Genomic DNA, 16,671 nt, shown 5'->3' on the forward strand with positions numbered 1-16,671 from the left:
TTTTTTTGGTAGAGACAGAGTCTCACTTTTTATTGCCCTCGGTAGAGTGCCGTGGCCTCACACAGCTTACAGCAACCTCCAGCTCCTGGGCTTAGGTGATTCTCTTGCCTCAGCCTCCTGAGTAGCTAGGATTACAGGCACCCACCATAACGCCTGGCTATTTTTTTTGTTGCCATTTGGCCAGGGCTAGGTTTGAACCCGCCGCCCTCAGTACATGTGGCCGGCGCCCTACCCACTGAGCCACAGGCAGTGGGAAGGTCTGTCCCAAAATGCCTGTTTCATTTTCCCTGGAGTCCTCTCTGTTCATAATCAGTGGGCTACCCTACTCTCTTGAAAGCTGAGTGATCTCCTTTCCTGTGGTTTTTCTTTAACACAGATAAAACAGACTGAAATTAGTACCAAGGTGTCATTAAGATACAGAAGAAAAATAAACCAGGAAACAAAAAAAATGATAAATTGTCTGATTTACAAAGTCTAAACTTTAATCCTAACATGGCTGCTTTCAGATTTTATGACACCAGTACGAGGGCTTTGTTACCCTTCTTTCCAGCACATTCCATCAGTGCAAAGGTAGTCTAGGTTCAGAGAACTGTAAAGTCTTACAGCCTAGGCAGTTTATTGAAATGAAACAGCCTTTCCACTGATTCGCACACCATGCTTCCTTAGCATAGATACCCATATTAAAACAAATCACTGCCTGGGTCCTAGGAGAGTGTCTCTCTCCCCTCCTTACATCTGTGTAAGGGGACAGTAGCCAAGTCTTCCAATCCTGAGTAGAGTCATTCATTTCTAGGAGAAAAACTGTCCTGCTACAGAAAAGATGAGGTTTCTCTAGGTTTCTCTACTTGTTTCTGGTAGATGGGTGTGAGGATTATCGCATTAGGAAGATGGGTGGTTTTCAGGTTGTAACTACCATTAGGTAGTTGACAGGGGTATGCCTAGTGGACAAATTCCAACAGCGAGGTTGTGACTGCAGACACTGGGGATAAATCAGGCTATTTGTACCCTCAGTGCTACTGCAGAAACTGAGTCATGGTGACCTCATTGAGGCTCTCAGGATAGGTCTTTCAGAACACGGAAGCAGGAGAAGGTAGAAGGGTCAGGAACTAGGGGTCCAGCCAAAGGACAGTGGTTCAGCAGCTAATCCCCTGGAGCCCCCGATCTAAACCATGGCTCCAAGTTGCAGAAAGATAGAACTATGGACAAGCTCTTTGTTGTTGTTGTTGTTGTTGTTGTTGATGCTATAAAGAGAGAGCCTTTTAAATGTTTGTATCCTTTGACACTGTAATTTCAGTTCTGAGAATTTTTCCCAGGGAAGTCATCTGAGGTAGGAGTAAAGTTTCAGCCCTAAGATACATACCACCACATTGTTATAAGAAGTTGTAGATAAACTAAATGTTTGGGCATGGCACAGTAGTTCATGCCTATAATCCTAGCACTCTGGGAAGCTGAGGCAAGTGGGTTGCTTGAGGTCAGGAACTCCAGGCCAGCCTGAGTAAGAGTGAGACCCCATCTCTAGTAAAAATAGAAAAACTAGCTGGGTGTTGTGGTGGACGCCTATAGTCCCAGCTACTCAGGAGGTTGAGACAAGAGGATTGTTTGAGGTTGCTGTGAGCTATGATGATATAGTCCCAGCTACTCAAGAGGCTGAGACAAGAGGATCATTTGAGCCCAGGAGTTTGAGGTTGCTGTGAGCTATGACGATGCCACAGCACGCTACCCAGAGTCTCAAAATTAAAAAATAAACTAAATGTCTGACATTAGAGGACTGATCAAACAAGTAAGAATACCTCCATATGATGAAAACATAATGAAGTGAAAACATAATGTTATACAACATTAAGTGAAAAAGCAATTATAGCATTGTAGCTCTGTTATGATCTCAACTCTGAGGAAAAGACTGAAAGGAAATGTATCAAAAATTAATAGTAACAAGATCCTGGGAGATCGATGTTGTCATCTTGTATTCCTTATATAACTTTTCAGATGAAGATTCAATTAAGAAAACCTGTACTGGATGGGGCACAGTGGCTCACACTTGTAATCCGAGCACTCTGGGAGGCCGAGGCAGGTGTATTGCTTCAGCTCAGGAGTTTGAGACCAGCCTGAGCAAGAACGAGACCTTGTCTCTACTAAAAACAGAAAAACTAGCTGGACATTGTGGCTGAGGCAGGAGAATCACTTGAGTCCAGAAGTTTGAGGTTACTGTGAGCCAGGCTGAAGCCATGGTACTCTAGTCTGGGCAACAGGGAAACTCTGTCTCAAAAAAAAATTTAAAAACAAAAAAAACCTATACTGCTGATCTCTTTAATACTGAACTCTTCATTTTCCGCCTCAAACCTGCTTCTCGGCTATACTCTGCTGTCATGATACTGTGATAGGGTCATTGACACAAGGCAAAGCCTCCTTCCCTTGCGTGTGTGTCCCTGGAACTTCTGTTCCCCAGCTGCTGCCATGGTAACTGGGAGGACTTAGTCTCTCTCAGCTCTGATAATGGCACAAAGAGAGGGAAGACATGTTGTTTAGAAGGTCTCCTCCTGACTTTACCTAAGAAGCATCAGAACCTATGTACCTGCTCATAAGGTGACAGGAAGCATTTTTCCATTTTACTCTTAGAAAAATAGAATAGTCCTCAGCCTGAAGTTATATGATTTGAAGCTATCTGCTTGGTAGCCTAGGAAAGTTAATTGCTATTTTCTATTTCCATTATTTTATACATTATCTCAGTTAATTGGTTGAAGTAATGACTGAATAGAAATAGAAAAATAGATGAGTTTGCCATGAAGATAAACTAGTTTTGTCATCACAGAATTTGCTAATAGAGCTGCTTTTCTGCCTCTCTTCTGACTCATCAGGGAAGTCCTCTCTGGGGATGGCCCTCTTTCGTCTGGTGGAGTTATCTGGAGGCTGCATCAAGATTGACGGAGTGAGAATCAGTGACATTGGCCTTGCTGACCTCCGAAGCAAACTCTCTATCATTCCCCAAGAGCCAGTGCTGTTCAGTGGCACTGTCAGGTGAGCACGTGAGCACTTCACCTAGAGGCCCGGCAGGCACGGTGGACCAGGTGATGCTGGAACCCGCACGCAGGGCTGACATCTTTTCCCTGGACCGTGTGCTTCCTGTTGCAGAAGTGTGAAGTGGCTCACTGAGCAGGCCACTTTGTTAACAAAGTGGGGCAGGGAGGCCTGCAGCATGGTGGCAAAGAGGTCAGAGCGGTTTGGGATCAGAGCTCTGTGCAGTGGCTTTGACAGTTACCCACTCCCGCGTCTGTTTCCTCATCCATAAAAGGGGGATATTTTAAAGCCCTGTTGTTGTGAAGATTGAATGAAATTGTACGTGTACAGAGCCTGTAAGAAGGTACGCATCCTGTAAATGGTAAATGCCTTCATCAGCCTCATCACCATCCTCCTCCCCCTGCCCCCTGCTCCGTTCTCTCATCTGTCCTGGGTAGGCTGACAGCCAAAGTGGTGGCGATGGCTTCCAGACAGGCTATTACTCAGGTGTTTTCATTGTCCTTTCATTGTCCAGTATCTTCCACCACCTTCGATACTTGTCCTGGAATGTTTGTTGCTGAAATCCGCCAGTGATAACAAAGATAAAATTCCTCTTTGTGCCTTGTTAATATAGTAGCTAAGAAGGAAGTCTGTTTATTTTTGTTACCTTTCCTATACTTGATCCTACCTTTGGCCTTAAGCTTCTGCTTCCTAAAAACAATGGATTTCCATATTTTGTGTCCGTTTCTATTTAAACTCTTTGGAAATAAAAACAACTTTATAGTTGACCTAGATTGGTATTTGTTTTTGTTTTTTTTTAAGTCATTCTAAAAGTTTTATTGTTATTTTCGCTTTAATTGTTAGCAGTTTTAAGAAAAGTTGGTCTCAACTTAATTTCACATAACCACAGGCAACAGTCAGACTTTAAAACTAGGTCCTCCATCTTCTTTGGAAAATGGCATTTGAAATCATTTATTGAAAAAGGTTTGATGGATATCTTAGTCTTCTCAGGCTGCTGTGTATAGTAAAATATCATAAAACAACATAGATTTATTTCTTACGGTTCTGGAAGCTGAGGACTCCACAATGGTTGTCTGCCCTCTTTCTGGTTGGCAGACACCACCTTGTCATGTCCTCACACGGCTTTACCTTAGTCCATGCATGTAGATAGAGAAGAGAAAGAGGGCTCTGGTCTCTCCTTATAAAGGCATTACTTCCATTAGTGGGCCCCACCCTCATTGCCTCCTCTAACCTCCGTAAGGCCCCACCTCCAAATGCCATCGCAACAGGGTTTCAGTACATGAATTTGGGGAGTACACATTTTAGTCCATAACAGTAAATAAACTGAATTCTCACCTGTGTTCATGTAGAGCCAACACTCTTGGGTGTGTTTATTTTGGCATCTGTCTAGTTGAATTTGGACAGCATGTACTTGGATCTGTTGATGATAATAAGTCATTCCCTTTGAGTACTGAGGTAACAAGGTCAAACAAGTGACATCAGAAAAGAATTAGAATTTATTAAAGATGTAAGTCTAAAATTAAGAAATTAGAAAGTGTTGCCAAATCTGCTCTTCCCATAAATCTGTTTGCTGCAGGAACACTTTTGAAAAAATATTGACCTGGGCGGCACCTGTTGCTCAGTGAGTAGGTCATCGGCCCCATATACTAAGGGTGGCGGGTTTGAACCCGGCCCCAGCCAAACTGCAACAGAAAAATAGCCGGGCGTTGTGGCAGGTGCCTGTAATCCCAGCTACTCGGGAAGCTGAGGCAAGAGAATCACCTAAGCCCAGGAGCTGGGAGGTTGCTGTGAGCTGTGTGATGTCACGGCACTCTACCGAGGGCGATAAAATAGACTCTGTCTCTAAAAATAATAACAATAATAATAATAAATATTGGCCTTATAATATTTGGCTCTGTTCAAAAGACTATTTCTTAAATTTTTTCATCAGAGAATTAGGAAATGAGGCACGTTAAACTTTAGACTTCTTTTGAAAATGCTGCTATAAAGAAGCTTCAGTTTTAATTTTAAGTTTTATGGCATTGCATTTGGGTTTGTAAATTGGGGGTTTCTGGAATTGGTGGTTAATAATTGACTGTGGGCATGTGCAGCTGGTGTTTGTAGAACATCATGGAACTGTCACTTCATTGGAAGTGGGACCATTTTGTTACCCCTAGAGAAAGGTTTGCTACTTTATGGACAGCTCAGAAGTTGGTGTGCTGGTGTCCTGAGTTTGTAGTTCCTGAGCTTATACTGCTATGTGGGCAGTCAGCTTTGCAAACCAAGACAATCATTTCAGTTTAATTGCCTGCCAGCTCTAATTTTGGCTTTTCAGTCAGTTGTAGACAGTGAGGAAAAATTAAATCCCAGATCTTTCATCTTCTGATGGTTTCTTACAGATCCCAAAGAACATTGAGCTTGTGGTACCTTTGCTATTCTTAGAAGACAGAAAGCCTATGAAGAGTTTCCCAGGGCAAGAACAGGCTAGATCAGCAGTTTCCTCAGCTGTCTCCTGGAGTCTCTTTGGAAACTGTATCTCTACAATGATACCAGCTAGCAATTAAAGCTTGCAAGGAACTCTGAGAGGGAAAACAAAGTAAAACCAAAACCAAACCAAACTCAGAAAGTCACAAATATAAATTTCTGAGTTCTGCTTGCAAATATACTCTAAGTCATAGACCAGGTAATTTGGGACCACACCTCTCCCTAGATTAGCCAGAATGTTAGTCCTCTCTGATACCTGAAGCCCAGCTCTTCCTCATCTGCCTATCTTGGTTTGAGCTCTCAGGCCTATGTTTCTGTGGCCTGTTGGTTTTTTCTGCCTTTTACCCTGGTAATTGGCCTTTAGAAAAGAGACCCCTTCTCACTCAGGCCTTAACCATTTTTGCTGGCCCCTCTCTCTCACAGCCCTGGCTTTACTTTGCTTTCCTCTCCCTTTCCCCAGAGGTCCTAGGAAGTCCAGCCCTGGCCTCTGCCCTTATGCCCTGCTTTCTATCCTGAGGACTGTCTGAAGCATGGCTAGGCCGGTGGTGAGACTGGCCATTCCCAGCTGTCACTCTAGTTGGTCTCTGAATCTTGGTCCCCTGGGGCTGGTGAGTGCCTTCTCGTCACCTGGAGCAGTTCTGCTGGGCATCCATTCATTAGCAAGAAGCAGTGTTCTCATTTCTACCTATTTGGTTGCCCTTTCTCCTTTTGATCTCAAATTTTCTTACTTTGGAGGAATAGCTATAGTTCTCAAATCACAATCACAGCAGAAAGAGCTGAGTCCACAACTGACTCATTCTGTTTGGGTTCATCCTGGACCCAAAGCACCTTTGGAGAGAAATATCTTGTACTCTAGATGGCGTGGAAGTTGGTCCAAACTTGCTGAAGCAGGTTCTTAGCATCCAAGGTCCTTCCATTGTCTCTAACTTAGTCTCTTACTCTATTGTTTAAGGGATCCCCTTTTTCCTTTTTTGGCCATCTCAGTCCCTACAGGACTTGGGAATCCCACAAAATGTCTAGACTATACAACAGAAAGTAATGCTAAGTCTAGAATAACTGTCCAAAGAGCCTTAGGTAGCATCCAATGTGTTGAAAAGTCATTCTGTGCCAGATACTGCTGCTCTAAAAATCCAGACAGCAATAATAATAGTTTCTCAGCTTATTGAGGACTTACTATGTCCTGTGTACTGTGCTTCCAGTATTTAATTGTCTTAATTCATCAAATACTCAAAACCCCATGAGGTATGTGCCGTTATTATGCCTGTTTTATAGGTGAAGAAACTGAATTGACTCTCAACAAGTGAGAGTCAATTGCCTACAGATACCCGGCTACCAGTGACAAAGTTAGAATTTGAACCGGGGCTGTCTGAGTCTGGGCTCTGCTCACTCACACAAACACCTCTATGAACCATGACCTTGAGAGACATTCCATCTTCTTCAAAACCCAGTTAGGCTTGCCTCCTCGAGGGTTTTGACCTTCAGACACTTTTCCTAGCATCTTCAAACTCTCATCTGCTTCCCACATCCCCAAACTTTTTAACTCAATCTCTGCTGCTCTCTAGTTATTTACTCTTCTTTTTTCTCTTTTTCTTTTTTTTTGTAGAGACAGAGTCTCACTATATCACCCTTGTTAGAGTGCCGTGGCGTCACACAGCTCACAGCAACCTCCAACTCTTGGGCTTAGGCGATTCTCTTGCCTCAGCTTCCCGAGTAGCTGGGACTGCAGGTGCCCGCCACAACGCCCGGCTATTTTTTTGTTGCCATTTGGCCGGTGCCAGGTTTGAACCCTCCACCCTCGGTATATGGGGCCAGTGCCCCACCCACAGAGCCACAGGTACCGCCCCATCTTCTCTACTTTTCATACTCTTTATCATACTCTTATAAACTAAAAGCCATGCCATCTAGAGTATAGGATGTTTCTCTCCAAAGGTGCTTTGGGTCCAGCCCATGTTTTTAAATAATTATTTTGAGCTTTCCTCTAGCTTCCTGGTAGAAGAAGGTATGTGAGTCCCAAAATCTGCTCTGAGGATTGAGGCTGCTAAGGAATCACACAGTACAGCTGACAGGACCGCATGGTTTAGGACGGTGTCTCCTGTATCAGGAACAAATTGCTGTATAGTCTCATTCTCTAGGAGATAGTCTTGGCTTCACTTAGAGTGGCCAGTAGGCTAGCTTAGGCTGTTGTTAAAAATAAAATACTGAGGGCGGCGCCTGTGGCTCAGTCGGTAAGGCGCCGGCCCCATATACCGAGGGTGGCGGGTTCAAACCCGATCCCGGCCAAACTGCAACCAAAAAATAGCCGGGCGTTGTGGCAGGTGCCTGTAGTCCCAGGTACTCGGGAGGCTGAGGCAAGAGAATCGCCTTAAGCCCAGGAGTTGGAGGTTGCTATGAGCTGTGTGAGGCCATGGCACTCTACCGAGGGCCATAAAGTGAGACTCTCTCTACAAAAAAAAAATAAATAAATAAATAAATAAAATACTGAGAACCAAAGGTGCAAATGCACTTTTGGCCAACATCAGGACTCCAGGGGTTCTGATGGTTAAAAATAACTGCCCTCAGCTCAGCACCCGGAGCACAGTAGTTACAGCGCCAGCCACATACACTGAGGGCGGCAGATTCAAACCCGGCCCAGGCCAGCTAAACAACAATGACAACTGCAGCAAAAAAATAGCTGGGTGTTGTGGCAGTGCCTGTAATCCCGGCTACTTGGGAGATTGAGATAAGAGAATCGCTTAAGCCAAAGAGTTTGAGGTTGCTGTGAGCTGTGATGCCACAGCACATGGTGAGATTCTGTCTCCAAAAAAAAATAATAATAATAATAACTGCCCTCACGTTGAGATACTTTTTCTATCCATCCACTTAACTGAACACTCTTGATACAGTAGAAGCATAACTTTGCTTTCATTTGCATCCTGGGTCACACCCAAGACTATCTGGCTTCTCTAATGAGAATGTATTTTTTTCTATCCCTGATCGGGCTCCCTACTGAGACCAGTCTAGTTTGCCCAAATGTGTGTATGTGTACCACATACAGGTGTATGTCACTATCTTCTCACATCTGGAACCCATTTGTTAGTTTTCTGAGGCATCTTCAGCTGCTGTGATGGGCGTAGGTAGGTTGAATGTTGAGCCTGTCAGTATCTGCTGAGTCTTCACCTATAGAAAATCTGATAGGACAGTCTCGGTGAGCAGGCCCCCTTTATCTGTGCTTTCACTTTCTGTGCTTCCAGTTACCTATGCTCAACTGTAGTCCAAAAATGTGATATACTAGAGACACCATATACCTTGTATTATAGTATATTATTGTAATTGTTCTAAGAGGTCAATCAATTAATTCACAAACTCATCCTAGAAAAAGTACTACATACCTCATTGCTGAATATCACTATAGTTGCCTTCAAGGGGAAACTATGCATCAATGCCACCCTTCAAAGCAATTTTGGAACTCTTTTTCTGGAATAGCCAATCAGAGCTGTTGCTATCTGTGGTCTGGCAGTGAAGTTCACAAACGCATCCTAGAAAAAGTGCTACGTACCTCGTTGCTGGTTATCACTGCAGTCAGCTATGAAGTACTCTCCTTGGCCTTCTTAATTGTCCTAGCTAGTATTTTATTGTTATTGTTAATCCCTTACTGTATCTATTTATAAATTAAACTTTATCATGGATGTTTATGTATAGGAAGAAACATAGTCTATCTAGGGTTTGGTACTATTCGAAGTTTCAGGCATCTACTGGCGGCCTTGGAACGTATCCCCATAGACAAAGGGAGACTGTTGTATTTATGGTTTGTCTGATAAGAGGTATCTGATGATCTCAGTATATGTATTTGTTTCCTAAGGATGTGATAACAAAGTACCACAAACTGGGTGGCTTAAAACAACAGAAATTTGTTCTTTAATTCCGCAAGTCTTAAAACAAGGTGTCAGCAGGGCCATGCTCTTTCTTAAACCTGTATGAGGGTCCTCGCTTGCCTGTTCCAGTTTTTAGTAATCTGCAGCAATCGATGCCATTCTTTAGCTTATAGATGGATCATTCTAGATTTGCCTCCATGAAATTCTCCCTGTGTGACTCTGCCTCCACGTGGTCATCCCTTACGAGGACCAGTCATAGTAGATTAGGGGCCCACCCTACTTTGGTCCAGCCCAGTGTGACCTCATTTTAATTAATCATATTTGGAGTGACCCTGTTTCCAAATAAAGTCACATTTGTAGGTACTGGGGGTTAGAACTTCAACATATCTTTTTGGGAGACATAATTCAACCTATATTGAATGCCCATCTACTGGGTGTCACTCCACAATGTTAAAGAACACTTCCTAGGCTGGGTCTAAGGGAGTTAGCCACACATTCCTATTCTGGAAACCAACATCAGGGACTCCTTCAGTCTTGAGCAGGTATTTACGGAGGTCTTGCTCTGTGCAGAGGACTTGACTCAGATGTAAGAGGTAAGATCCAAAACCTAGAATTAAACAGTTCTGCCAGGAGGAGGTAGGGAAAGGACAGACTTGAGCAATGGTCCAGAAAGTGAGGTGTCGAGCCACAGGTGATAATTTGTCACATTACTAGTGCTGGGAATTCCAGCCTTAGGTAATAGATTTTCCACAGGCAGAGAGCACAGTGGCAGAAACTCCATAGTACTCGGAGACCCCAGGAGGCAAAACAGTGTGACACCCCAAACCTTGCAGCCTGAGGCTGTGAAGACAGGGACTTAGGCCCATGGCAGCACAACAGGAAGTAACTTGCAGACTGGAGGCCAAGGCGGAGGAGATTCAAGCTCAAGAGGGTCTATTGACTCTAAGTAGGAGTCATAGAGCAAAGGAAAGTCCAGGACAGCCCACAGCAAACCCCATGTTGACTCTGTCTTTAGCTCTCCCAGCCTGAGGGCAGATTTGGCTCCTTGTAATGGGCATAGGCAGTTCTTTAGCCCAGAGTCTCATAGACCTGCTGTGTAAAGACCAAGACAGGGCAGCCCAGGCAGGACCAGACCCCTGTTTGAAAGCAGGTATTTCCCGTGGGGTGGGGTGCCACCACCACTGGTGGTAGATTGCCTTTTTGAGGCTTGATAAGGATTTCCAAAGACTATTATAAAGAGCTTCAAAGAAATTATTTAAGTAAGTAAATAGAATAATAATTAAAATGATTTTTTTAAAGAGCTCTGAGAGTTAAGGTTCTAAAGTGAGATCCCTGTTGTGACCCTAAAGGTCAGGGGTTCTCCGAAGGATGAGTAGGTCTGTATTAGATCACAGGAATACTTGATTATGAGCATATGCCACCTAGATAACTGTCACTCAGAAGATTGTCTTGCTAACCTTGCCCCTTGCTAACTGTTGGACTCCCAGCAGTCTTTGATAAACCAGGCAAAAGCATGGGTAACCTTTGATTTCTCAGACTTGAGGCAGAGAACAATTTCAGTCTGTCCCAAGTCTCTTAGTGTTATCAATGAAGATGTTCCCTAAAAGGCAGCTGGAAGGAGAACAGTACACCTGATCCCATCGTCTGGGCACATGTGAAGACAGCCTCCAGAGGGGCAAGGAGGATTAGGAGCCTCCAACATCTCTGAGTTTGTCTCTTTGATTAGAAGGATATGAAGTCCTCCTCTGACTTAGTCCATGGTCTGCACTTAACACCATTAGATTAAGATTATCAGCAAATTGGACTCCTTCTTTAAGGTGCTCTTGCTAGACAGTATGCCCACAGAGGTCAGTCTTGCCCATCTAGACCTTTCACAGACAGGACTGTATCTGAACTATTTCAGATCCTGTACCCAGGATCCTGTGGTTATTGTGTCCACTTGGAAAATGCATGGAGGCTGGTGCGGGGGCTCACACCTGTAATCCTGGCACTCTGGGAGGCCAAGGCAGGAAGATCCCTTGAGGCCAGGTGTTTGAGACAGCCTGAGGAAGAGGGAGGCCTGTCTCTACTAAAAATAGAAGAGTTAGTGGTACACGCCAGGAGGCTGAGGCAGGAGGATCACTTGAGCCTAGGAGTTGGAGGTTGCTGTGAACTATGATGATGCCATGGCACTCCACCCGGGGCAACATAGGGAGATTCTGTATCAGAAAAAAAAAAAAAGGAAAGAAAGAAAATACTTTGAATATGAGACAGAAAAACCATGCAGCTTTAGAACCAAGTGTCTGCCATGCACACATGTGCCGTGTGCTGGTTTCCAGGCACTGTATATACACTATCTTGATGTTGATAGCAACCTACTTAGTAGGTACACACTATCTTTTTTTTTTCTTTGTAAGATGCTTAGATTTTATTGTAACTGTTGCAAGTGATATCTGAATAGTTAATTCTTTTTTTTTTTTTTTTTGGTTTTTGGCCGGGGCTGGGTTTGAACCTACCACCTCCGGCATATGGGACCGGCGCCCTACTCCTTGAGCCACAGGTGCCTCCCTTGAATAGTTAATTCTTAAAAAGCATCCATTCATTCCTTGGGAAACTCAAAACAGTCCATTCATCTAGTGTTTTCATTAATTAGCAGAAATTAGCCCAAACACTTACACAGGATATACACTATCTTAATGTTGATAGCAACCTACTTATATCCCCATTATGCAGACAGAGTAATTTGTCCAAGGTCATGCAGATGTAAGAGGCAGAGCCACAACTTGAGATCAGTCTACTTGCATCCAGCGTGTGCATACACTCTCCTTCCACTACTCTGCTCTTCACCTGGGCTGTTACAGAAAACACACAGGTTGTGACTTTTTTTTTTATTGAGACAAAGTCTCACTTTGTCACCCTCCATAGAGTGCTGTGGCGTCACAGCAATCTCAAACTCTTGGGCTTAACTCCTGCCTCAGCCTCCCAAGTAGCTGGGACTACAGGCACCCACCACAACGCCCTGCTTTTTTTTTGTTGCAGTTGTCGTTGTTATTTAGCAGGCCTAGGCCGGGTTCTAAACTGCCAGCTTTGGTGTATGTGGCTGGCACCCTACTCACTGAGCTATGGGTGCTGAGCCAGGTTGTGACTTATTAATGCCTCTTATCAAGAAGTGAAACGAAGATGGGAAGAATAGGTTCTTCTACATTCACAAAAAATAGTAGACAGTGTGCTTGGGACACAGCACTGAATAAGATGCAGCAGTGGTGGCCAGGCGTTGGTGGCTCACGCTTATAATCCCAGCCCTTTGGGAGGCCGAGGCCAGTGGATTGCTCGAGCTCAGGAGTTTGGGACCAGCCTGAGCAAGAGTGAGACCCTGTCTCTACTAAAAATAGAAAAAACTATCTGGGCATTGTGGCGTTCATCTATAGTCCCAGCTCCTCGGGAAGCTGAGGCAAGAGGATCACTTGAACCCAAGAATTTGAGGTTGCTGTGAGCTGTGATGCTATGGCCAGGGTGACAAAGTGAGACTATATCTCAAAAAAAAAAAGAAGAGAGGGTGTTTTTCTAAGTTTGTACATATAGAGAGAGATGTAGTTTAACATATGCATAGAAAAAGCCTAGACGGATGTATGCCAAAACGTTAGCAGTGTTTCTAGGCTGTGTCATTAGAGGTGATTAAATCCATGTTCTGGTTTTTATTTTATTTGTGCTTTGCATATCTGTATTTTTAAATATTTCTATAACTAACTTGTGTAATTTACCAAATAAAGATAATAAAAGTTCAATCAAGTTTTATGAAAAGAAAGAGAGGCCCAGCCTGTTCTCAGAACCTTCTTCTCTGGCTGGTTGGGGAATGAGCCATCTGTGACCTTCAGGGTTTTGAGTGCCCCTTCTCTCGTGTGCATTGCAATTTGGTTGTTTAAATGCTGGACCACTAAGAAATTCTTGTGTTTCTCCCTAGATCAAATTTGGACCCCTTCAACCAGTACGCGGAAGACCAGATTTGGGATGCCCTTGAAAGGACACACATGAAAGAATGTGTACGTGAAGAGCTGGGATGGGGGGGGGGGAACGCTGGAATTGCAGGGGGAGTTGGGGGTACACAGCAGTGCTGTCACTGATCCCCACCCTGCTCTGGCTGCAGCGTCTGGGACATCTGTGGAGGAGGCTCCAGAGTGGGCTTCCCATGCCTTTCAGATACTTAGAAAAGTTGAGCTCTCCTGGCCCCACCTCCCGTACCACCTGTGGTCATACTGGCCTTGTGCTATCCATATTGTGATAAGATATTAATGACAATTTAGAATTCAGTGATACTTTGAAGTTAATTTTTGTCTTATTAATCATAACAGTATAACATACTTTGGAAACATCCACATATACGCAAAAGAGATGTTATTTATCAGGTCTGCAGAAAATATGTAGTGTACATCTGGATCACAGCCCTCTCGGTACCTCTAGTCTCCAGCATGCCTGGGCTGAGTCAAGCTCAGGATCCTCTGCCCTGATTCAACTAGCTAAACTCAGCTTTTCTCTTTTATGTTGGGCTTCCTCAATCTATTTGAAGAATAAGTTCAGCAGCTTAAAAAGAGAAAAGTTGGGCTCGGCGCCTGTGGCTCAAGCAGCTAAAGTGCCGGCCACATACACCTGAGCCAAACGATGGCTCTAACAAAAAATAGCTGGGTGTTGTGGCAGGTGCCTGTGGTCCCAGCTACTTGGGAGGCAGAGGCAGGAGAATCACTTGAGCCCAGAAGTTGGAGGTTGCTGTGAGCTATGATGCCAAGGCACTCTACCCAGGACAACAGCTTGAGGCTCTGTCTCAAAAGAAAAAAAAAAGAGAAAAGTTCCACAGCCCTAGGCCTACAGATTCGGACTTCAAAAGTAAATTTTCCTTACTCCTTTTCCTATTGGAATTCCTGAGCTATTGATGGTATAAAGCTAATAGAATATTATGTTTGAAATAGAGACTTTCCTAGAAAATGGGGGTCCTAGGACACATGATCATCACACCTGTACCTTCTTTCTAGATGAGCCAGGTCCTTGGCTAGTAATTCTTTCATCTGTTTTAGAATAACTTTTTTGCTCCTAGAGTTTTGTAATATTTAGTGTAGGTTTTTACCTTTAATCTCTATTTGCCTTTTCCCTAGATTGCTCAGCTACCTCTGAAACTTGAATCTGAAGTGATGGAGAACGGGGATAACTTCTCAGTGGGGGAACGGCAGCTCTTGTGCGTAGCAAGAGCCTTACTCCGCCACTGTAAGGTAAGGTGTCTTGGCATCTGGCAAGGAGCGGGGAGAAGAGTGGGAGTGTTATAGTGCAGCCTTTCCCAGGGGCCCAGGGCTTCTGACTTTTGAGCCTGGTGGCACTCTAAGAACATGACCAACAATGTTTCTAATTAACCTTGACACTGTGCACACAGTTTGTAGGGAAGTGAAGGCTTATTTCATTTTTAACTTCCTTGAGCCTTCAGTATCCAAGGAGCACTTTTGTTTCTGGCCAGTGAGAAGTTATACTGCAAACCACAGACATATAAGAGTTAAAAATTGCAAGAGACTTTCAGGTCATCAAACTTTCTGACTTTCTCGCCAGGCCCCTCATTTTACAAACAGGAAAAAGGAGGTCTAAAAGGGTAAATGTGCATGTTCACTGGCACAGAGCAAGTAGGGACAAGTATCTGACTAGATCAGTATTATACAAATGTGCTGTTTGTGGAAGTCAAGGCAAATGTTGGTTTGAAGTTCTATCAATTCTAAGCTAAAGGATCTTTTTACATATGTATGTACCTATGTGGAAAAAACAATATATGGTATAAAATGTAAATAATGAAACACATTTTAGTAAAACCTAGATTAAACAGAATGCCTATGGAACTTACTAGATCTCTCTTTCTCCTCTGCTTCCCGGTAGATTCTGATTTTAGATGAAGCCACAGCTGCCATGGACTCAGAGACAGACTTACTGATTCAGGAGACCATCCGAGAAGCATTTGCAGACTGCACCATGCTGACCATTGCCCATCGCTTGCATACAGTTCTGGGCTCTGATAGGATCATGGTGCTGGCCCAGGGACAGGTACTGAGCCCTTCAGGACCTTGGTTTAGGATGCAGCCTTGTCTGGGAGTAAAACTGGCCCCTGGCAGGGCTGGGGTGACTGCCATCTTTACATGGTTCTGGGCATTCAGATAAGCAGTCATAGCAACTCTATTCAGAGTTGGGAAGGATATAGCTCTCCCAATCAAGAAATCGAATCAGGCACACTCTAGGGGATTTTCATTTTACTTTAGTGCTTGTTCTTTTGTAGCTATAAGCAGACTTGGGTCAGAGAGCACATGTACTTAGTGGTTCATTCATGTACACAAGTATTACCCAAGGCATATTGAGACCAGCCACCATGTTTGCTTTTTGCAATCATGCAATAGTGCCAGGCTTTCTATCTGTGTTCTATCCTGTGTTCAGGCTTTCTAACAGTCTGGCCCTAGCCTGGCCTTCTTTATTTTTCACTTTTCCCTTGCATGTACTTGTTGGCTGTAGACTATTTTGCATCCTCCAAGCTTTTTTACCTGCCTTTACTCAGTTCCTTCTGTCTAAATCACCCTTACCCTTTGCTCCCCTCTCCCATATCTACCTGCCCACAACATGCCTGTCCCTGAAGCAATACATGGCCCAAAGCTTCCATGAAACTCCCTGGTTGCCTCAGCTGCCTTAAGCCTTGTTTGTACCTCTCTTGTAGATCCTCCACCCCATCTAATGGTAACTGTGTGACACCCTGTCCCCCGGGAGAACCCTGTAAGCTCTCTTAAGGGCAGAGTCATGCCTCATTCATCTTTGGGTTCCTGGCAGCACTTAGCACTATAGTTCTTTGCACAAGTAGATGTTAAGTAAATTTATGTTGGACAGATACCTCCTTTGTGTGTCCCTGGGATGAAAGTAAATTAATGAATTGGCAGAAATAATGAGCCATTTGTAATGGGTATCTTGTCTTCTATTAACAGAAATAATCTCCCTGGCTAAGACCGTGTCCCATGCCTCTACCCTGTGGCAAGGGAGTCTGGGAGAGTAAGTGTGTGTATTTTCAACCTCTGTCACAGGAGGCAGTTTCTGCTAGCCATGTTTCTCAATTTTCTGCTACAGTATGATTTTCAGTGGCTGCATAGAAGGTCCATCATACGAATGGACAGTTGACTAAGTCGATCCCAATCTTCCCTTTTCCCCCCTTCCAGCTAGATGTCCTATGAGCTCTTCCTTGTCCTCTCTGTAGGGTTAGATCAACTCACATAACTCAACATTTGTCTGGGGTGCACTTGACTGGGGCCGTTGACTTTTCTCCCCTGCAGTTTGTAGAACCTGTTGATTGATTCCATCATTC

General features: G+C 44.0%; 1 protein-coding gene across 8 annotated transcripts in view; it reads left to right on the forward strand.

The window, feature by feature from the left end:
* The window catches only part of ABCC5 (ATP binding cassette subfamily C member 5), a 100,802-nt gene that overhangs the window by 82,420 nt on the left and 1,711 nt on the right, over positions 1–16,671 (forward strand). For all 8 annotated transcript variants that reach the window (XM_053564226.1, XM_053564230.1, XM_053564231.1 and 5 more), the window contains 4 exons: positions 2,856–3,015; positions 13,270–13,348; positions 14,453–14,566; positions 15,213–15,377. In XM_053564226.1, coding sequence (XP_053420201.1) covers positions 2,856–3,015; positions 13,270–13,348; positions 14,453–14,566; positions 15,213–15,377 — 518 coding nt within the window. The remainder of the gene's footprint in view (positions 1–2,855; positions 3,016–13,269; positions 13,349–14,452; positions 14,567–15,212; positions 15,378–16,671) is intronic.

Source organism: Nycticebus coucang, chromosome 16 (genome assembly GCF_027406575.1).
Source record: "Nycticebus coucang isolate mNycCou1 chromosome 16, mNycCou1.pri, whole genome shotgun sequence".
Lineage (NCBI taxonomy): Eukaryota > Metazoa > Chordata > Mammalia > Primates > Lorisidae > Nycticebus > Nycticebus coucang.